General features: G+C 44.9%; 1 protein-coding gene across 1 annotated transcript; it reads right to left on the bottom strand.

The window, feature by feature from the left end:
- Nucleotides 1-7,756: 7,756 nt before the first annotated feature.
- Nucleotides 7,757-14,817, bottom strand: LOC105606425 (interleukin-37-like). The gene is made up of 4 exons (XM_027965893.1): nt 14,733-14,817; nt 9,035-9,154; nt 8,162-8,310; nt 7,757-7,996 (listed from the first exon to the last, which is right to left on the bottom strand). Exons 1-4 carry the CDS (start codon nt 14,815-14,817, stop codon nt 7,757-7,759), a joined length of 594 nt encoding a protein of 197 aa, XP_027821694.1.
- Between the last annotated feature and the right edge of the window lie 8,918 nt (nt 14,818-23,735).

The raw sequence follows: 23,735 nt of genomic DNA, 5'->3' as shown, positions 1-23,735 counted from the left end.
ACTGAGCTGAGCTCCTTGTGACTACTTTAAACTGCCCACATGAAGTCACTGGACATGCCATCAGGAAGGGGTGCTAACAGTGGACTCTTACAGGCTGAGATGAATTGGCTCCAGCACACCAGGGCTGCCCACTTAAGATGTTCATCTGAGACTCAGGGGTGGTTGGCAAACCATAGCCTGTAGGCATAAATCCAGCTCTCTGCCTATTTCAAATAGTTAGCTAATACAGTCAGGGTCACTGGTTCCCTGTGGCTACCTTCCCCTTACAATAGAGCATATACCTGTTCAGTCTGCAAACCCTAGACTATTTATTTACTCTCTAGCTCTTTACAGAAAGTTTGTGGACTTCTCTTCTAGAAGGCAAGAGGCCATAGACTGTTTGCAGCCTCCAGATATTGACACCTCCCCCCCTACCCGAGTCATTTTAGAACTTTATATTTTCCATCAGAGAGCTGCAATGCATAATGGTCTCCAACTCACTCACCAAAGCCTTCATTGCTTTTTACTGCAAAAGTAACATTACTTTTGTTTGCTTGTTTGACTTAGCTCTGCTTCTCTTGGCAGTTTTCAGGAGGAAATTACATTCTAAATTCCACCTAATCAAGGGACCCAAACACTGCCTGCCACTTCCCTACGACCCTATTGCAGAAGATGCTTTGTCAGACAAAGCAGCTCTGTGCAGAGGCTCAGGGCAGGAACAGAGGCAGGTTGACCAACGGCAGGAACAGACTCTTTGCAGAATGTGCAGAGGGGACTGCTTGGCTGACTCTCAGGGTCATGCTGATTTCTGGGCTGTGAGGTAAATTTCATAATGCACTGGGTGACTATCGCCTCTGCCTAACGCTGGGACGAGGACTGAATGGGCATTATGCTCATTTCACAGAGGAGGAAACATACTTAGAGACAAGTAGCTTGACCAGTCACCCAGATTGTAAACAGCAGACTTTCAGGTGTTCTGACTTCTAGCGCAGAGCTGTTTGTGCGTGTGTGCTCAGTCACTCAGCCATGTCCCACTCTTTGAGACCCCATGTGCGGCAGTCCACCAGACTCCTCTGTCGGTGGGACTCTCCAGGCAAGAATACTGGAGTGGGTTGCCATTTATCACTCCAGGGAATTTTCCTGACCAGAGATTGAACCCACTTCTTGTGTGTCTCCTGCATTGGCAGGAAGATTCTTTACCACTGAGCCGCCTGGGAAGCTCAAATACCTTTGCGCTGTCCTTGGGGCTTAACACGCTCTAGTGCTTAAGAATCTCCTGGAAACCTTCTGATGAACCTTGAAGGCATTATGCTAAGTGAACTACATCAGAGAGACAAAGAAAAGTGATTCAACTTAATGCTGATTTTAAAAAAGCCAAACTCCGAGAACCAGAGACGAGAGTGGTGGTTACCAGGGGCTGGTGGGGTGTGAAAAATAGGGAGATACTGGTCAAATGGTATGAACTTCCATTTATAAGATTAACACATTCTGGGGATCTAATGTATGTCATGGTGGTTATAGTTAATAGTATTGTATTTTATATTTGACTTGAATTAAAGGGATTCCTTGGTGGCTCAGATGATAAAGAATCTGCTTGCAGTGCAGGAAACCTGAGCTCAATCCTTGGGTCAGGAAGATCCCCTGGAGAAGGCCATGGCTACCCATTCTTGCCTGGAGAATTTCATGGACAGAGCAGTCTGGTGGGCTGTAGCCAATGGGGTCACAAAGAGCTGGATGTGACTAGGAGACTAACACTTTTTATATACTTGACAGTTCAGTTCAGTTCACTTCAGTTCAGTTGCTCAGTCTTGTCTGACTCTTCGCAACCCCATGAATCACAGCACAGCAGGCCTCCCTGGCCATCACCAACTCTCAGAGTTCACTCAGACTCATGTCCATTGAGTCAGTGATGCCATCCAGCAATCTCATCCTCTGTTGTCCCCTTCTCCTCATGCCCCCAATCCCTCCCAGCATCAGGGTCTTTTCCAATGAGTCAACTCTTCGCATGAGGTGGCCAAAGTTTCAGCTTCAGCATCAGTCCTTCCAATGAACCCCAGGACTGACCTCCTTTAGGATGGACTGGTTGGATCTCCTTGCAGTCCAAGGGATTCTCAAGAGTCTTCTCCAACACCACAGTTCAAAAGCATCAATTCTTTGGCACTCAGCCTTCTTCACAGTCCAACTCTCACATCCATACATGACCACTGGAAAAAACATAGCCTTGACTAAACGGACCTTTGTTGGCAAAGTAATATCTCTGCTTTTCAACATGCTATGTAGGTTGGTCATAACTTTCTTTTCAAGGAGTAAGCATCTTTTAATTTCATGGCTGCAATCACCATCTGCAGTGATTTTGGAGCCCAAAAAATAAAGCCTGACAGTTTCCACTGTTTCCCCATCTATTTGCCATGAAGTGATGGGACCAGATGCCATGATCTTCGTTTTCTGAATGTTGAGTTTTAAGCAAACTTTTTCACTCTCCTCTTTCACTTTCATCAAGAGGCTTTTAGTTCCTCTTCACTTTCTGCCATAAGGGTGGTGTCATCTGCATGTCTGAGGTTATTGATATTTCTCCCGGCAATCTCGATTCCAGCTTGTGATTCTTCCAGCCCAGCATTTCTCATGATATAGTCTGCATATAAGTTAAATAAGCACGGTGACAATATACAGCTTTGACGTACTCCTTTTCCTATTTGGAACCAGTCTGTTGTTCCATGTCCAGTTCTAACTGTTGTTTCCTGACCTGCATACAGGTTTCTCAAGAGGCAGGTCAGGTGGTCTGGTATTCCCATCTCTTTCAGAATTGTCCACAGTTTCTTGTGATCCACATAGTCAAAGATTTAGGCATAGTTAATAAAGCAGAAATCGGCGTTTTTCTGGAACTATCTTACTTTTTCGATGATCCAGCGAATGTTGGCAATTTGATCTCTGGTTTCTCTGCCTTTTCTAAAACCAGCTTGAACATCTGGAAGTTCATGGTTCACGTACTGTTGAAGCCTGGCTTGGAGAATTTTGAGCATTACGTTACTAGAATGTGAGATGAGTGCAATGGTGTGGTAGTTTGAGCATTCATTCTTTGGCATTTCCTTTCTTTGGGATTGGAATGAAAACTGACCTTTTCCAGTCCTGTCGCCACTGCTGAATTTTCCAAATTTGTTGGCATATTGAGTGCAGCACTTTCACAGAATCATCTTTCAGGATTTGAAATAGCTCCACTGGAATTCCATCACCTCTACTAGCTTTGTTCATAGTGATGCTTTCTAAGGCCCACTTGACTTCACATTCCAGGATGTCTGGCTCTAGGTGAATGATCACACCATCGTGATTATCTGGGTCATGAAGTTGTTTTTTGTACAGTTCTTCGTGTATTCTTGCCAACTCTTCTTAAATCTTCTGCTTCTGTTAGGTCCATACCACTTCTGGCCTTTATTGAGCCCATCTTTGCAGAAATGTTCCCTTGGTATCTCTAATTTTCTTGAAGAGATCTCTAGTCTTTTCCATTCTGTTTTTTCCTCTATTTCTTTGCATTGATCACTGAGGAAGGCTTTCTTACCACTCCTTGCTATTCTTTGGAACTTCTCGTTCAAGTGGGAATATCTTTCCTTTTCTCCTTTGCTTTTGGCTGTTCTTTTCACAGCTATTTGTAAGGTCTCCTCGGACAGCCATTTTGCTTTTTTGCTTTCTTTTCCATGGGGATGGTCTTGATCCCTGTCTTCTGTACAGTGTCAGGAACCTCCATCCTTAGTTCATCAGGCACTCTATCTATCAGATCTAGTCCCTTACATCTATTTCTCACTTTCACTGTATAATCATAAGGGGTTTGATTTAGGTCATACCTGAATGGTCTAGTGGTTTTCCCTACTTTCTTCAATTTGAGTGTGAATTTGGCAATAAGGAGTTCATGATCTGAGCCACAGTCAGCTCCCAGTCTTGTTTTTGCTGACTGTATAGAGCTTCTCCATCTTTGGCTGCAAAGAATATAATCAATCTGATTTTGGTGTTGACCATCTGGTGATGTCCATGCGTAGAGTCTTCTCTTGTGTTGTTGGAAGAGGGTGTTTGCTATGACCAGTGCATTCTCTTGGCAAAACTATTAGGCTTTACTAGTTGCTACAAGTAGATCTTAAATCTCACCACACAAGAAATGATAATTATGTGACGAGGTAGAAGAGTTACCTAAGGCAATGGTGGCCATCATATTGCAACATATAGAAATGTATCAAGTCAAACTTTATACACCTTAAACTTACACAATGTTATATGTCAATTAGTTCCATAAAGCTGGAAAGAATATACCGATTCTCAGTGTTGCTCACCCTCAGATTCTTCCCATCTAGGTGTTCTGGGATGCAGCCGTGGGACATTACTGCCTTTTTATTTTAATTTTCAAGTTTTATACAATTTTTAAAGGATGCTTTCCACTTACAGTTATTACAGAATGTTGACTCTATCCCCATGTTGTGCAGTACAATCTCGAGCCTGTCTTGTACTCAGTAGTCTCTACCTCCTGCACCCCATCCCTAAATCGCCCCTCCCCCTCCCCCTGGTAACCAGCAGTTTGTTTCCTATATCTGTGAGTCTGCTTTATAAAATCGAACTGCACTTTCTTTCATTTGGCTATGTTGGGTCTTAGTTGCCGCATGCAGGATCTTCATTGCAATTTGGGGTCTTTTGTTGTGGTTTGAAAACTCTCTAATTCTGCAACTCAGGTTCAGTAGTTGCAGCTCGCGGGCTTAGCTGCTCTGTGCCATGTGGGATCTTAGTTCCTCAACCAGGGATTGAACCCACTTTCCCTGCGTTGGAAGGCGGATTCTTAACCATTAAACCACCAGGTAAGTCCCATTATCCAACTGCCTTTTTAAAAAAGCCCCAGGGTTTTTGATTTAGGCATTTCTTTCTGGTCTACACTTCGAGAAACACTGCCTCCTCCCCATACATTTCATTAGAAAATGACAATTGCCTTTCTGGCTGAGAGCTATTTCTGACTGATTGGGCACCAGCCACCAACAGGACAGGGCTTAAACCTGCACTGCTAGGAAGGTCCTGCTCCAGGTTACATGAGCCTGAACCACAAAGAATGGATTCTCTGATCATTGCCTTGTCCATCTGGTGATGGTCCCTTGTTCCCAGCCAGGAAACACCCAGCAGAACATAGCTCTGAGAGGGGCTTCTTCACCCAGAGCTTGGACTCTGTGGGCTGGTCTGGTGAGACCTCTGCCAGTTGATTCATTCATTACAACAATGTTTGTGCTGGGCTGTGAGTGAGGTGCTGAGGATGGAATGTTAAGCAGACTCACAGGCAGACTCTGCCCTCAAGGTGCTTGTGATCTGATGGGGAGACAGACCCATTAAATAAGGCCAAAAACACAACTGTAAGTGGAGAAGTAGTGCCCAATGTAGGATAAGGGTGTGTAACCCAGTCAGGAAAGCAGAAGGACATCCCGAGTCTGATCTCACTCGGGGGTGGAGATCAGAAGGAAGAGTGGGTGTTAGCCAGACTGGAGGTCGGAGAGCTTGCTGCCATCTTTGAGGGGTCCTGATGTGCTCAGTTGCTCAGCCGTGTCCAACTCTTTGTGACCCCATGGACCACCAGGTTCCTCTGTCCATGGAATTTTCCCAGGCAAGAATACTGGGGTGGGTTGCCATTTCCTTCTCCGGGGAAGAGTTTCCTTTACTGCTATTGAAAAAGGCAAAGATGAGGAAAAGGGGGAGATGTGAATGGCATAGAGCCAGCTGCATCTCTACAGCTGGCAGGAAAGTTTTATGGAACTTACCCCATCTACATGACTACAGGGGGCAAAGGGAAGGACAGTGCTTAGGAGGCAGAGGGGGCCTCTGTCACCCATCCCTCTTCCATCCTATCTCCTGACCTGTGCAAAACTCACTTTCTCACTTGGCAGGTGAACCAAGTGTGGCTGGAAGGAAAATGAATGAATACGGGCCACAGACACATCCATGGAGTGAGACAACCAGTGCTTTTCTCAGAAGTTTGGGAAGAGAACTACTTTCTGCTTTGTTACATAGCCCCAAAGCAGAACCTGGTCTCTGATCCACTTTCTAAAGTGAGGGCCACAGCTCATGTATTACCCAAGGCTGCATAAGAGCCAGAAGGGCAGGCACATTTCAAAATGTTGGTGTGTGCTAGCCTTGGTCAGCAGACTCCTTCATGGGAAGGATAGACTCAGACCAGCGCCCACCAGATGGCAAACAAAGATGGAAGAAAACCCTGCTTGGCTAAGGGAAGGGACTAAGGGAAGCTAGCTTCTGTCTGCTACCTGCTCTGGATTCATTGTCACAGGCTCCTCCCACTGGTTCACACCCTCTGCTTTGCTCTCCTGCACTGAGGACTTACAAACAATGCCTTACTATACCCCCTTGGCATTGGAGAAGAAGGGGACAACAGAGGATGAGATGGCTGGATGGCATCACTGACTCGATGGACGTGAGTCTGAGTGAACTCCGGGAGTTGGTGATGGACAGGGAGGCCTGGCGTGCTGCGATTCATGGGGTTGCAAAGAGTCAGACATGACTGAGTGACTGAACTGAACTGAAACCTCTTCTGTTGGCAACTAGATCAGTTTTCCTAGATTTCATTCACCCTCTACACACATCAATGATTTTTGAGCTTGTGTAATCCAGGCTGCCCTCTTGGAGGAGATAATCATTATGGCTTGGCTACCTCTTGAGAAACAGAAGGAGCTGGGCAAGGTTGCACATGTTTAGGAAAGCAGCAAACTCACAGACACTGCGATCATCAATCTCTAGAAATTTATTTAAGCCTTTGTAATTAACCACACCCTATTTTTATAGCCCAAACTCCATACACACGAAAGGGACAAATGACAGTAGAAGCCAAGCCCATGATAAAGTCAAGATATTACAAGGAGATATCTTTTCTTATTTGCTCCTCCTCTTTTTGGTTGCTGTTTTTATTTTCATTATTCTAGGAGGTGGGTCATAAAAGATCTTGCTGTGATTTATGTCCAAGATCGTTCTGCCTATGTTTTCCTCAAAGAGTTTTATTGTGTCTGAACTTATATTTAGATCTTAACTCCATTTTGAGTTTATTTTGGTGCATGGTGTTAGGAAGTGTTCTAATTTCATTGTTTTTATGTGTAGCTGTCCAGTTTTCCCAGCACCGCTTATTGAAGAGTCTCTTCAGTATTCTGTATTCTTGCCTCCTTTGACTATTCAAGAGGAAATGGCACCTATTTATTTAGAGTTGGCTGTATCAAAGGAAGTCATCCACTGTCAATAGCTTTTGGCAGAGATTCAGGGCAGGCAGAAAGGGAGGGCTCCAGGTATGCTTTGATTGGACTTGTTGCCATGGGGAAGCTGGGGGAGGGGCATCTATGTGATTGGTTTGGGCAACATAGCTGCCTTTTCCTAATTGGTGCTGAGTTGGAAGTGGGTGCCAAAATAGAGAAGCTGGCAGTCATTGACTCTTCCTTGACTATTCCCCGATGGCTCAGCGGGTAAAGAATCCACCTGTAATCCTCCTCCTACACAGGAGACAGAGGAGACATGGGCTTGATCTCTGGGTCAGGAAGATCCCCTGCAGGAGGAAATGGCAGCCCTTTCCAGTATTCTTGTCTCAAAAATCCGATGGACAGAGGAGCCTGGTGCGCTACAGTTCATGAGGTCGCAAAGAACCAGACATGACTGAGCACAGTGGGCTTGGCTTGGCTTTCTGGGCCAATTGCTATTAGAAGTTGAGGGTTGTATACTGTTGTCAAACTGGCCACTGTCAGTTGGTATATTCAGTCCGTTGGTATAGTCAGTCTTGCACTGTGTCGAGTTCCATTTTAGTCTCTTGAAATTGAAAATGAATGTTTTTTTCTTGCCCTAGTTCTTTGGTCATTCCTATAGGTTGTCCGGGTTTGTTGGAAGTGTAGATAAAGTATCCTGGGTTTGCAGCTGACTCCAGAGTGAAATAGGAACCCACCTGTTCCTTGGTGAAAGTGAAAGGCAGACAATCCTTAGCCTTCAGTGAACTCAGTTCTTTGATGTGCTTTTTCTGAAACACAGAGCAGAGTTTGTTAGGTGGCCAGGCTACCTTGGGAAGAAAGAAAGGAGAGATCAAGGTAGTTGTTGTCAAAGTTCAGGCTTTCAGTCTTGTCATTTAGGCTTTGCACGTTCCTGGGTGACAGGACAGGGGGCATTTTGTCCCTAGGTCTCCTACCTTTAGTTGCAAAGAAGGATGCTTTGGCCTTTTGACTTTGTCACAGTAAAGACAGAGCTCGCCTTTTGAGACAGCCAAAAAAATATGATTCTTTCCTTCGTTCATAGGTTTCACAACTCTTCGGTGTGAAACTGATATATAAAAAGTCTCTGAAATTACGGACAAGGGTGGGGAAGAGGAAGGAGAGGATGAGATGAATGGAGAGAGTACTATGGAAACATATACATTAACACAAGTAAAACAGATAGCCAGCGGGAATTTGCTGTGACTCGGGGAACTCAAACTGGGACTCTAATAACTTAGAGGGTTGAGAGAGGTTTAAGACGGAGGAGACATACGTACATCTATGGTTGATTCATGCTGATTTATGACAGAAATCAAGCCAATATTGTAAAGCAATCATCAATCAATTAAAAATAAATAAATAATAGTAATAATAAAGTCTTTGGAAAAAGTCAGAAACTGGATCAGCCCAAGAGGAGAAAAATGATCTTTTTTTTTTTTTCCTGTTGACATTTTGGGTTTAACTGCCATGTTTCCCTGTGCAGTGTCATCAAATTCTCAGGCCTGGGTTGTCCCAGGACCCAAGAATGTCCCTCCTCTTGGAATTTCCCACTCCCTGTCCCTCTGGCTCCTCTTCCTCCCAGCCCTCCCAGGAAGACTTCTCTGAAGTCAGGGGGTCTCGGCCCACATTCCCATCCTCGCTGCTAACCGCCGTCAGCTGCCCTGTGCTCTTTCCAGGAGGCAGCCCTTTGCCGGTCCCAGGGGAGGGAGGTGCTGAGTTGCCCCATGGGGGAGGGCCTCCCTACAGGCAAGGTGGGCAGTGAGAGAATGAGAACCACTTCTGCTGAGTAAAGCAAGGCTGAGAGTCACCTCGGGCTGTGACGTCCTTGTCTGGGACTGCCTTGAGGACCCCGCCTTCCAAAACCAGAACTTGCTGGTTCCTGTCTCGAATATTACACTTCTTAAAGGTTACAGATTTGACTCTTGGACCTGAAAAACAGTACCAGAGATTAGAAACCATTAACAAAGCCTCAGGTCCCCACATTTCCTCAGCGGACTTAGGCAAGATGTATACCTCTCGTTAGCTTTCTATACTAACTCATCCATCTATTCCTCGACGAACTTCAGTGATTAACCCCTGCACCCTGAAGTCAGACTGAGTCGGGGTCCAATTCTTGTTCAGTCATTTACAAGCTGATGCGTGCGTGTGTGCACAGTCGTGTCCGAGTCTTTGCAACTCAATGGACTATAGCCTACCAATCTCCTCTGTCCATGCGATTTCCCAGGCAAGCATTCTGGAGTGGGTTGCCACTTCCTTCTCCACATTTACAAGCTGAACAAGTTACTAAATCTCATTCGCCCACCAGAAAAATGAGGCTACTAAAGGCTACCTTACACAGGGTTGGTGTGGGGAATAGGAGGGATTCAAGGAAAGTTCATTATTATTATCATAAAAAAGTAATATATCCATGACAGTACTAAAGATGCATCATCATCATTACTAGTAATAGTACTGATAACCCTCTTTTCTGCATCATCTCCCTGGTGGGCCCATGCTAAAGGCTGGGGTGGCACAGATATCTGCCATGTTGGGCACCAGTGGGGCCAATGGTGAGGAGGGTGAAAGGCTGAAAATAATGAAGTGAAGCAAGAAGGCCCCCCAGACAGCAGCTTTGGATTGAGAGGAACTGGAGATGCAAGAGTTTGGAGCCAACTGTGGAGGGACTGTGTCTGCTCTTGTGGAGCCTGAGTGGGTGGGGCCAGCTGCAACATTGGCCAGGGATTTGCTTGAACCTGTTGGTGGGGGGAAATTGGAGCGTTCAGCCAATGCAGCCCTGCTTAGAAGAGGGGGGCAGTCCTAGGCTGGAAACTTGTCCCTGTGCCACTTGTGATAGGGCCAGTGACCATCCATCAGATGGTCGGGTGTTGGGGCTTCCCTGGTGGTCCAGTGCTTAAGAGCCTGCCTTGCAGTGCAGGAGACGTGGGTTTGATCCCTGGTCCAGGAAGATCTCATATGCCATGGAGCAACTAAACCCATGAGCCACAACTACTGAAGCCTGAGTGCTCTAGGGCCCATACTCTGCAACAAGAGAAGCCACTGCAGTGAGAGGCCAGCACACTGCAACTAGAGATTTGCCCCTGCTCCCAACAACTAGAGAAAGCCTGTGTGCAACAATGGAGACCCAGAGCAGCAAAAATAAATGAATGAAATAAAGGAAGATGGGCAGGTGTTGCAGCCCATACACAGAACTGATGATAGAGTCTATCTAGAACAACAGATAGATGACCTTGTAGATTAGAAATTGTACTATATAATTATATACAGACATAACATAGTCTGGATTCCTACTCACTATAAACATAATGCTTTCAACCAGGAGCCATGGTATGCACCCTCCTCCTGTTGCCTATGGTCCACCTCCTCCCTGTCCTGTCATCTTAACTCACATGCCACCCCCTCCTCCTGAAGCCCTCTGTCAATCCCTTAGTGGGAGAGACATTTTCTACTTGGATCTGCCCCAGCCATCAGTCTGTGTTTGGGGAAGGACAGCAGGATGGAAAGACCTCATACTACGGGTATTGCATGCTTGTGTGGGGTTAATTTCTGACTCATTCTATATTTTTCACAGGCCCAGGGTGGGGGTTTCAGGAATCAGCCCTGGGTCAGAGTTCACTGAGGCGGCCTCTCTGGGTCTGGAGGAAGTTATCAGTGTGCTTCGAAGGGCTCTTCTTCTTAAAAAAAAATTTTTTTTTAAATTATTGTTAAATTTTTTTCATTAAAAAAATATTTGGCTGCCTCGGATCTTATTTGTGGCACATGAGATCTTTGCTGGGTCATGCGGGATCTTTCATTGCAGTGGTCGGACTTTTTGTTTGTGAGGCATGGGCTTAGTTGCTCCCCAGGATGTGAGATCTTAGTTCCCTGACCAGGGATTGAATTTGTGTTCCTTGCATTGCAAGGCAGATTCTTAACTACTGGACCACCAGGAAAGTCCCCCAAGGGCCCTTCTGACCCCAGTCATATGTGACTTTTGTTGGCGAATAAAACAATGAAGGTTGAAACTAACTGAAGATGCATCTACTTGTATCCCCAAGTTCAAATTGTCTTTTTTTAGGGAAAAATAGATTGACACCAAAAAATGGCATAAAATGTACTGGAATATTGTTAAAAATCAGTGGCTCAACACTTTCTGGTACCTATGAGGTCTAAGAGAAGTATACTACTGACTTTTTACAAAACTTGTGTCAGGGATGCACTACATGGTTGGCACACATTGAAAGGAAATCATCCTGAGTTTGATACCACTAAGATAGGCCAGCCCAACTGAGGAAACCTTCTTGTACATCATAAGGGCATGGTCATTCAGGGAGGTGGACAAAGTCTTCATCACTTGGCTTTTTCAGCCTGCATTCCTGCCATTCCTCCACTCTGGCTTCATGCCTCCGTCCCAAGCTCCTTCTCTTCCGTATGCTCCTCTATGCCTTTGTTTATGCTGTTCCTTCTGCCTGGAATTGCTTTCTACCTTTATTCCCAGTGTAATTCCAACTTCTCCATTGATGTTCAGTGTAGGCATCATCTCCTCTGAGATATATAACACAATTCAACCCCCTCAACATAAACTGGTGTTCTGTGTTCCTGAAGCAACCTGTGCTGCCTTCTACTGCAGTTTCTTCTGTTCTTTGTGTATCAAAATTGTTAGAGGTCTGTTGCCCCACTTGCTCCCCCACTGGCCTGCAATTGCTGAAAGTTGAATGAAAGTCATCCTGTGCTCATTTGCATAAGTACTAAGGGAGCATTCACAGGACCTTCCTTGCCTGGCCCCACTGCAGTCTTGGAACAGCAACGTCTACACCCAAAGTCAATAGCCAGAGGTCTTACATCAGGGCCTGGGTTCCAGGGGCAGGTTGGGAGAACTTGAAACAAGGGCATCTCGGCAGAGAATGGCAATCAGCGGGCTTCTGGAGGGAGGAGCTTCCAATGTATCATTTTCCCTAGCCTCTGAGGGACATCAGGGCCAGAGGAATTGGGGCCAGTCCAGGAAAGGAGTCCAGCTTTTAATGCCAACCAAACCATCATTGCCACCAGCAAAACTGAGAGTGGCGATCACTGGCTGGGCTAGCAGTGAATGTTCATCTTTTCTTTCCGTCATTGGGTTTTCATAGCACTTTATAGACAAGGAAGTGTGGGACCCATGCATACATTCTGGGACTCAAACTGAGGTCTTCCCGTTGTGTGTGATGGAAGGAACCATGAACTTGGAGGCAGGCAGACCTGCTGATCATCCTGTCTCTGCTACTTGTCACTACATGTCTTATATGAGTTACTCACACTTCTGATGATCTGTCTGTCGGGACCAGCCCAACAGCGAACCGACCGGAGGGAGCAGTGCCACAGAAAAATAAAGAAGAAGACTCAGAAATACAGTGGGGATCAGGGGGCTGATACCACTCCAGGCAAAAGCCCAGATCTAATCCTTGCATGCCTTTTGTTGTTAACTTCTACTTCTTTATTCCTGCTCTAGAGATACCTGTTCTTTACAATCTCAGATCGGGGATAAAGATATACCATGCACAGTCCTCAATGTCAAACCTTCAGGCCGTTCATGACTTTGTTTAGCCTTTTGGCTAGTGACGCCCTTTCTCAGCAACTCCCTTAAGGCTCTGGTTATGGGAACAGTCACTAATGGTTTTCCATCAGTCACATCAGTACTTAAACATCTTGTTTTCAAGATGTCTTTCCATGATGTACTTTTTACTGCTCCCAGCCCTTCGCCTGGGGGTGATGAGAAAGTCATTCTTATTTTTCAAAGAAGCCCCATTAATTATAGTACAGACCTGTGCATAGCATATTCTCTACACTGTCTTTACCAAAAAGGTGGAAATATAACACTTTCCCAGTAAAGTTGGGCTTCCCAGGTGGCACAGTTGGTGAAGAATCCACCTGCCAATGCAGGAGGCTCAAGAGATGTGAGTTCTATCCCTGGGTCAGAATGATCCCCTGGAGTAGGAAAAGACGACCCACTCTAGTATTTTTGATTGGGAAATTCCATGCACAGAGGAGCCTGGCAGGCCACAGTCCATGGGGTGGCAAACAGTCAGACATGACTGAGCACACACACAGTAAAGTTGTCATGGGAAACAAACATTCCCTTGTGGCAAGAGTTCAGCATGGAGTTTGGTGTATATTTATCAAGAAATGTGAATTTCCTGCCCTTTACCAGCTCCAAGTCCTGTATCAACTTCCTGGGTTTATTCTTCCCCCAAAGGCTAATTTTTTCAAAGCAAAAATTGCAAAGGCTGGGTGCCAATTCCACCCACTCACCCCCAGTTTTAATGCCCCCAGGAGAAAGTTCCCTGCTTCTTAAAGGAGGTTTAGGTACACACCACCCTCCCCTCCCATCCCATACCCCCTTGGAAGGTCACCAGAGTGGGTGGGAGCCACAGAAGAAAGGCTGGGGTCTGATGCCAGGGCGCCTTGTGCTGATGACAAGAAACAAGGACAAAAAGTTAGCAAATGCAACACCATCAGCCTAAGGTGTAAGTTCATTGGCTTAGAGGTGATTTAATTCTTAACTTTGGCAGTTGCTAAAGGGCAATCTGTAAAACTCTCACACAGAAACATATTAATGCTCTTAAGAGGGTTCTGTGTCCAATAATTTGGGGAGATTCTGAATTAAGTACTGTTAAGCTTGATTCCTTAAAGTGGGACTTCTCAGAGCCATCCCCGCCCCAGCCACCCCAGAATATTTGGTGAGGAATCACAAGAGTTTTGCCAATGGTGATCTAGCTAGACCTCCTCCAGTCCAAAAAAGGGGTCCCTTTTCTGATTTTTGGGTTGGAGGGCTAAGTAAGACTTTCAACAAGACGGATCTCACTCCTGGTTATTCCTTCAAAATTTTTAAATTTTATTTTATTTATTTATTTGGCTGTACCAGGTCTTATAGTTGCAGCATGTGGGATCCAGTTCTCTGAGCAAGGATCCAACCTAGGCCTCTCTCATTGGGAGTCCTGTGGTTTTGCCTTTTGTGGTCTAGGGAGTTTAGTATCTGCAAGCCAGTTGATTGGAGAAGCAGTGCTTTGAAGTTTTGTTCTGTTTTTTAAATCAAAGTGTATATATGAAAATTGTGTCTACTCAGGATAGGACTGGGGTCCTGAATCCTAATATGTCCCTTTCCAACACTTTTCATAACTGTCCCTGTCTACCTAATGTGCTCGGGCTTCCCAGGTGGCTCAGTGGTAGAGAATCCCCCTGCAATGCAGGAGATCCAGGTTCAATCCCTGGGTGGGGAATATCCCCTGGAGAAGGAAATGGTAACCCACTCCAGTATTCTTGCCTGGAGAATTCCATGGACAGAAGAGCCTGGCAGGCTACAGTCCATTGGGTTGCAAAGAGTTGGACATGACTTAGAGACTAAAAAAACAACAATTTAATGTGCTAGGGAAATTCCTGGAACTCAGTTCTTTGGCAAACTCAGAGGAAGAACCATTTCTATAGACAGCATTGAACACATTTCCTGTTTGGGAATCACTTTTTGATGCTCATGATGAATTTGTAGAGGTTGCTTACCTTCCAGGTCTGGCAAGGATTCAGACTCATCTTCATGGAACTCGCGGTCAGTTTTCATGTCTGAGCTGCCCTCTGAAGAAGACATCACCCAAGGGGGAGAATTAACGTGATTGAAGAGGTGAAGGGAACTCTGGACCTGCAGAGATCAGTGGATACTGGTTATGAAATCTCCCTAGTCTAGAAAACCTCACCCAGTGTCCTAACGCCTACCTACAGGACCTTGCCTCCTCTCTACTTGGGGATGTTGCTTTAATGTTGAAGTACGAAATGATTTCAGTTCATAATGAAATTCTGTTTAGAGTGTAGTCCGCTGAGGTAATTCAGTGGTTTGCCTATCAAATGACTACTTTTGGGTACTTGCTGTATTTTATTTCCCTTGTAGAAGAACTCCCAGGAATCACCTGAAAGGAGTCTTGCTAAAATGCAGATTCTGATACAGCAGGTCTGGCAAGTCCATAGGAGCTGCTGCTGGCTCACAGACTGAGTGTGTGTGTGTGTCTGTGTGTGTGTGTTAGTCGCTTAGTCATGTCCAACTCTTTGCACCCCTATGGACTGTCTATGGAATTCTCCAGGCAAGAATACTGGAGTGGGTTGCCATTTCCTTCTCCAGGGGATCTTCCTGACCCAGGGATTGAACTCAAGTCTCCTGCATTACAGGGAGACACTTTACTGTCTGAGCCACCAGTGAAGTCACTGTCAGGCATATATTGGATTGTCTCAAAAGTATTTTTGGGTTTTCAGTGACAGTTTATGGGAAACCTGAATGAAATTTTGAGCCAGCCAAATATACACACGCACACACGCACACACACACACACACACACACACACACACACACACACACATACTTGTCTTAGAGATTCTTACAGAAATCCCCTAGACACGGAGAAATTTAGTGTTTGAGTTGAGAAGTTTGGGGACCACTGGTTTAGAAGGCAGAGGTCATGTTGATCAGGCAGAACACACCCTTGGGATTAGTCAGTCCCTTTAACAGTGCATAGGAGAAGAAAATGGCAACCCACTCCAGTGTTATTGCTTGGAGAATCCCAAGGACAGAGGACCCTGATGGGCTGCTGTCTGTGGGGTCGCACAGAGTTGGACACGACTGAAGCGACTTAGCAGCAGCAGCAGCATGACAGTGCATTTAGACGTGAAAACAAAACTGTTAGAGTGGGGTTGTGTTGTGCTGGGAGACAGAGAGGACTGGATTGATCCACCCTATAAAGAAAGAAAAGACTGATACTTCCACAAGCATCCAAGAAAGGCAAGGCAAGGGCCCCGGAAATTGAGGGAGGCCCAGGAGTATGAAAGGAGAAAGAGAGGACTGGGAGCTGGGGCTGGAGATGGTGTGTGAGAAGTTTCTGATGAAGGTATTACTGATGTGTGTCTTACCAGGAAGGGTACAGGTTGCTTGCTATATGCTGTCATCTCCCATGTGTGTGATGACCCCTTGCTACTCTGGGTGTGGTCTGGGGATCAATAGTATCAGTAACACTTGAGAGCTTATTAGACAGAAATAGAGAACATGGGGCCCCACCTCAACCCCAGAAACAGAGTCTGCATACTAACAAGATACCCAGATCATTCCCATACACACTGGTGTTTGAGAAGCACTGTGCTAGCTGAGTTTCTCAGTACCACTGACACGGAAATACTCAGAGGAATTAATAAAAATATGGAGGCCTGGGTTGCACCCTCAGTAATTCCTATTTGAGGGACTTCCATGGTGGTCTAGTTGTTAAGAATTTGCTAGCTCATGCAGGGGACACGGGTTCCATCCCTGGTTCAGGAACAACCCACATGCTGTTGGACAACTAAGTCTGCTTGCCACAAATATTGAGCCCACCTGCGTCCTGATCCCGTAGTCTGCAACAACAGCAGCCACTGCGAGGAGAAGCCAGAGGACTACTGCTACAGAACAGCCTCTGATTGCTACAACTAAAGAAAGCCCGTGCACAGCAGCGAAGGCCTAGCGCAGCCAAACATAAATACATAAAAAAGAAATCCTATTTGATTGATCTAGGAAGTTGACTCAGCATCAGGATATTTAAAAGTCTTACAGGTGTTTCTAAAGCCAAGTGAGAACAACAGGGCTGGTACTGTTCAGTACTAAACAAACTTTTTTGTTTGTTTGTCTTTGGAGGAAATCAAAGTTCTGGGTCAGTTTGGGACCAACACAAGAACCAACTGAAGTACGTAAGCCAAGAGAGAGAGCAGAGGGCATAAGAAATCACTGATGACAAAGAGGTACCCTGAGGTCTTAGGAAAATAGGGTAAGAGAAACTGGGTCTCCACCATATGTTGAATAGGCGATTAAGTCAATTCCTACCTAAACATTGCAAAAAAGATGATTCCAACAGCCTGGAGAACTTGGAGATGTCTAGGTAACTGACATCCTATTATGGACAAAATAGGCTCAGAAGACTAATGAAATTCACAACAGACTTTAGATGATATTTACTTGGGTGGCATTTTAAAAAGTCACATTCAGCCATCTGGCATCTGTCTCCATCAGGCAAAGTGCTCAAAACAGTGAGTTCAAAAGCACTCTTCTAAGGCAAATTCTCTATTTGCCTTCAAAATTAGTCGCTCCAGCCCCTGGAATAGAGGAGTTTGTGGCATCAGTGGTACTCTTACCACGACACACCGAGATAGGTATGATCTCCAGCTTCATTCTCGCCCTCTCCCCTTGTTGTTGCATCACTAACAACCCATTGATATCTAGGGCCTCCTGGGAGAAGATGCCTGTTCTTGTTCTTAGGAGCAAGCTGCTTAAGGTGGTCTTAGGGATAAAATTCTGAAGAGCTAGAAAAGCATAAGCATAGTTAAAAAAAAAAAATTCAGCCAAGCCAATGAGTGCTATTCCACCTTTTCATCTATGCAGGTCCATAGCTAAGGAAAACAATTTAGATGTAACTTGATCCAGAAGACTGTGAAGGGCCAAAGTCACTGGGACCCACAGCTCTGAGGGTGATTTCCAGAAAGCAGGGATGAGGACCACGTACCTGGGCCAGGGAGGTCCCGTGTCTGAGGCTCTGAGTGGATATCAGCGTGCTGGTGTGTCTTATACGCTACCAGGACTGCTGCTTATCTGGATAATGGATGGGAGTGGGTAGATGTGAAATTATGATAACAAAAATTACTAACAACTCACTGGTGGGGCAGATTAAAGATGACTGTGGAGTCTTTAACATTCCTCTCCTTGACATGAGTGATCCATGTATCCTGTCTTTGACTCTGTGTGGACTCCGTGATCGCTCAGCCAATAGAAGGTGGTGGAACTGTGTCTGTTTCTAGCCTCTTCCAGGTCTTAGGGACTGGTGGCTTTTACTTCCTGTCTCTTGGGATATTTGTTCTTACAATCCAGTCATTTTTCTGTGAGAAATCCCAAGTAGCCCCACTTAGGAGGTCCACATGGAAAGAAATTAAGGCTCCACTGAGACCCCTGCTGAGTGAGCTCTTAGCTGACACGCAGCACCAATATAAGAGTGAAAGGAGGGGTCTCCTGGGAAAGCAACCTCCAGACGCAGTTGAGTCACATGAAATAGAATCACTTTCTCAGCTGATCCCTGTCCATAATGCAGAATTGTGAGCAAAATAAGCCAAAAAATGAGACTTTCCTGGTGGTCCAGTAGCTAAGACTCTGCACTTCCACTGCGGGGGGCACAGGCTTGATTCCTGAGGGGACTGAGATTCCTTGTGCCATGCTGCATGGCCAGAAAAGAGAAAAAGAAAAAGCCACAAAGTTTTGGGGTGGTTGGTTATGGCAGGAATAGATAATTAGAAGAAATGTTGGTATCAGAAGTGAGGTGCTCCAGTAACTGAAGTTTAAAACACGTGACTCCAGCTTTGTGTTTGAGAGGCTGGTAGAAGCTGGAAGGCTTTGAGGAGACTGCTCGAAAGGCTTGAAGGGCAGTGGGGAAGATGCAACTGAAAACTGGAGAAAAGAATGGTGTGTGTTATGTCACAGAGGGGGAAAGTTCAGCAAGGCTGATGCCTGAAGCAACGTGGGACATTGAATCTCAGCAGGATTGAAGGGTGTGCCTGGGAGGTCCATTTAAAAACTTGAAGGTCTTGTCCCACAGAAACCTCACAGGTGACACAAGGTAGGTGGGCTGTCTGCAAAGGAAATGTAGGTGTGTCTTCTTGTCTAGTGGAATTGACTATTGATTGAGAATGCAAGATTTTTTTAAAACTTACAGTTATTGAATTTACTTACCCATTAGTGAAAATTTTAATTAATTTATAATCTATAGTTTGATTCCAAGTTAGTGGAAGATCATCAGAATTATATCATGATGATCTTGTTGTTTAGTTGCTAAGTTGTGTCTGACTCTTTGAAACCACATGGACTGTAGCCCACCAGGCTCCTCTGTCCATGGGATTTTCCAGCCCAAAATACTGGAGAGGGTTGCCATTTCCTTCTCCAGGGGATCTTCCTGACTTAGGGATCGAACCCATGTCTCCTGTTTGGCAGACAGATTCTTTACCACTGAGACACCTGGGAAGCCCTATAAGTACATATGCATGGTGGCAGCTGCACGGCGCTTTAGCAGCAAGTGGCCAAGAGGAGATACCCCATGGACAAGGTCAGGAGCTGTGACTGTGTGCTTTGCTGAAATGGCCATGTAGAGATACCACACATCCAAGGTCAGAAAAACCCCAGTAAGATGGTAGGCACTGGAGTGGCTGTGAGGAGATACCCCAGGTCCAATGGAAAAGGAGAAGCCCCAGCAAGACTGTTCAGTTCAGTTCAGTCACTCAGTCATGTCCGACTCTTTGTGACCCCATGAATTGCAGCACGCCAAGCCTCCCTGTCCATTACCAACTCCCAGAGTCTGCTCAAACTCATGTTCATCGAGTCGGTGATGCCATCCAGCCATCTCATCCTCTGTTGTCCCCTTCTGCTCCTGCCCCCAATCCCTCCCAGCATCAGAGTCTTTTCTAATGAGTCAACTCTTCGCATGAGGTGGCCAAAGTATTGGAGTTTCAGCTTCAACATCAGTCCTTCCAAAGAACACCCAGGACTGATCTCCTTTTGGATGGACTGGTTGGATTTCTTTGCAGTCCAAGGGACTCTCAAGAGTCTTCAACACTACAGTTCAAAAGCATCAATTCTTCAGCGCTCAGCCTTCTTCACAGTCCAACTCTCACATCCATACATGACTACTGGACCTTTGTTGGCAAAGTAATGTCTCTGCTTTTGAATATGCTGTCTAGGTTGGTCATAACTTTTCTTCCAAGGAGTAAGCATCTTTTAATTTCATGGCTGCAGTCACCATCTGCAGTGATTTTGGAGCCCCCCAAAATAAAGTCTGACACTATTTCCACTGTTTCCCATCTATTTCCCATGAAGTGATGGGGTCAGATGCCATGATCTTAGTTTTCTGAATGTTGAGCTTTAAGCCAACTTTTTCACTCTCCTCTTTCACTTTCATCAAGAGGCTTTTTAGTTCCTCTTCACTTTCTGCCATAAAAGTGGTATCGTCTGCATATCTAAGGTGATTGATATTTCTCCCGGCAATCTTGATACCAGCTTGTGCTTCTTCCAGCCCAGGATTTCTCATGATGTACTCTGCATATAAGTTAAATAAGCAGGGTGACTATATACAGCCTTGACGTACTCCTTTTCCTATTTGGAACCAGTCTGTTGCTCCATGTCCAGTTCTAACTTCCTGACCTGCATACAGATTTCTCAAGAGGCAGGTCAGCTGGTCTAGTATTCCCATCTCTTTCAGAATTTTCCACAGTTTATTGTGATCCACACAGTCAAAGGCTTTGGCATAGTCAATAAAGCAGAAATAGATGCTTTTCTGGAACTCTCTTGCTTTTTCCATGATGCAGCGGATGTTGGCCATTTGATCTCTGGTTCCTCTGCCTTTTCTAAAACCAGCTTGAACGTCAGGGAGTTCACGGTTCATGTATTGCAGAAGCCTGGCTTGGAGAATGTTGAGTATTACTTTACTAGCATGTGAGATGAGTGCAATTGTGCAGTAGTTTGCGGCCAAATATGGAGAAGCTCTCTACAGTCAACAAAAACAAGACCAGAAGCTGACTGTGGCTCAGATCATGAACTCCTTATTGCCAAATTCAGACTCAAATTGAAGAAAGTAGGGAAAACCGCTAAACCATTCAGGTATGACCTAAACCAAATCCCTTATGATTATACAGTGGAAGTGAGAAATAGATTTAAGGGCCTAGATCTGATAGATAGAGGGCCGGATGAACTATGGAATGAGGTTTGTGACATTGTAGAGGAGACAGGGATCAAGACCATCCCCACAGAAAAGAAATGCAAAAAAGCAAAATGCCTGTCTGGGGAGGCCTTACAAATAGCTATGAAAAGAAGAGAAGCGAAAAGCAAAGGAGAAAAGGAAAGATATAAGCATCTGAATGCTGAGTTCCAAAGAATAGCAAGAAGTAGGTGCCCAATATGCTACTGGAGGTCAGTGGAGAAATAACTCCAGAAAGAATGAAGGGATGGAGCCAAACCAAAAACAATACTCAATTGTGGATGTGACTGGTGATGGAAGCAAGGTCCGATGCTGTAAAGAGCAATATTTCTTAGGAACCTGGAATGTTAGGTCCATGAATCAAGGCAAATTGGAAGTGGTCAAACAGGAGATGGCAAGAGTCAACATCGACATTCTAGGAATCAGCTAACTAAAATGGACTGGAATGGGTGAATTTAACTCAGATGACCATTATATATACTACTGTGGGCAGGAATCCCTTAGAAGAGATGGAGTAGCCATCATGGTCAACAAAAGAGTCCGAAATGCAGTACTTGGATGCAATCTCAAAAACGACGGAATGATCTCTGTTCATTTTCAAGGCAAACCATTCAATATCACGGTAATCCAAGTCTATCCCCCAACCAGTAACTCTGGAGAGGCTGAAATTGAAAGGTTCTATGAAGACCTACAAGACCTTTTAGAACTAACACCCAAAAAAGATGTCCTTTTCATTATAGGGGACTGGAATGCAAAAGTAGGAAGTCAAGAAACACCTGGAGTAACAGGAAAATTTGGCCTTGGAATACAGAATGAAGCAGGGCAAAGGCTAATAGAGTTTTGCGAAGAGAATGCACCGGTCATAGCAAACACCCTCTTCCAACAACACAAGAGAAGACTCTCCACATGGATATCCTACCAGATGGTCAACACCAAAATCAGATTGATTCTATTCTTTGCAGCCAAAGATGGAGAAGCTCTATACAGTCAGCAAAAATAAGACCGGGAGCTGACTGTGGCTCAGATCATGAACTCCTTATTGCCAAATTCAGACTGAAATTGAAGAAAGTAGGGAAAGCCACTAGACCATTCAGGTATGACCTAAATCAAACCCCTTATGATTTTACAGTGGAAGTGACAAACAGATGTAAGGGCCTAGATCTGATAGACAGAGTGCCTGATGAACTATGGACGGAGGTTTGTGACATTGTAGAGGAGACAGGGATCAAGACCATCCCCATGGAAAAGAAATGCAAAAAGGCAAAATGGCCGTCTGGGGAGGCCTTACAAATAACTGTGAAAAGAGAAGCCAAAAGCAAGAAAGGAAAGGAAAGATATACGCATTTGAATGCAGAGTTCCAAAGAGTAGCAAGGAGAGATTTAAAAAGTCTTCCTCAGTGATCAATGCAAAGAAATAGCGGAAAATAATAGAGTGGGAAAAACTAGAGATTTCTTCAAGAAAATTAGAGATACCAAGGGAACATTTCATGCAAAGATGGGCTCAATAAAGGCCAGAAGTGGTATGGACCTAACAGAAGCAGAAGATATTAAGAAGAGGTGGCAAGAATACACAGACGAACTGTACAAAAAAGAACTTCACGACACAGATAATCATGATGGTGTGATCATTCACCTAGAGCCAGATATCCTGGGATGTGAAGTCAAGTGGGACTTAGAAGCATCACCACGAACAAAGCTAATGGGGGTGATGGAATTTCAGTGGACCTATTTCAAATCCTGAAAGATGATGCTGTGAAAATGCTGCACTCAATATGCCAGCAAATTTGGAAAACTCAGCAGTGGCCACAGGACTGGAAAAAGTCAGTTGTCATTCCAATCCCAAAGAAAGGCAATGCCAAAGAATGCTCAAACTACGGCACAATTGTACTCATCTCACACACTAGCAAAGTAATGCTCAAAATTCTCCAAGCCAGGCTTCAGCAATATGTGAACTGTGAACTTCCAGATGTTCAAGCTGGTTTTAGAAAAGGCAGAGGAACCAGAGATCAAATTGCCAACACCTGCTGGATCATTGAAAAAGCAAGAGAGTTCCGGAAAAACATCTATTTCTGCTTTATTGACTATGCCAAAGTCTTTGACTGTGTAGATCACAATAAACTGTGGAAAATTCTGAAAGAGATGGGAATACCAGACCACCTGACCTGCTTCTTGAGAAATCTGTATGCAGGTCAGGAAGCAGCAGTTAGAACTGGACATGGAACAACAGACTGGTTCCAAATAGGAAAAGGAGTACGTCAAGGCTGTATATAGTCACCCTGCTTATTTAACTTATATGCAGAGTACATCATGAGAAACGCTGGACTGGAAGAAACACAAGCTGGAATCAAGATTGCTGGGAGAAATATCAATCACCTCAGATATGCAGATGACACCACCCTTATGGCAGAAAGTAAAGAGGAGCTAAAAAGCCTGCTGATGAAAGTGAAAGAGGAGAGTGAAAAAGTTGGCTTAAAACTCAACATTCAGAAAACGAAGATCATGGCATCTGACCCCATCACTTCATGGGAAATAGATAGGGAAACAGTGGAAACAGTGTCAGACTTTATTTTTTTGGGCTCCAAAATCACTGCAGATGGTGATTGCAGCCATGAAATTAAAGACCCTTATTCCTTGGAAGAAAAGTTATGACCAACCTATAGCATGTTTTAAAGTAGAGACATTACTTTGTCCACAAAGGTCCATGTAGTCAAGGCCATGATTTTTTCAGTGGTCACGTATGGATGTGAAAGTTGGAGTATAAAGAAAACTG

This window comes from Ovis aries, chromosome 3, assembly GCF_016772045.2.
Source record: "Ovis aries strain OAR_USU_Benz2616 breed Rambouillet chromosome 3, ARS-UI_Ramb_v3.0, whole genome shotgun sequence".
NCBI lineage: Eukaryota > Metazoa > Chordata > Mammalia > Artiodactyla > Bovidae > Ovis > Ovis aries.
The sequence above is the reverse complement of the archived record's forward strand: the minus strand, read 5'-3'. Positions and strand labels throughout refer to the sequence as shown.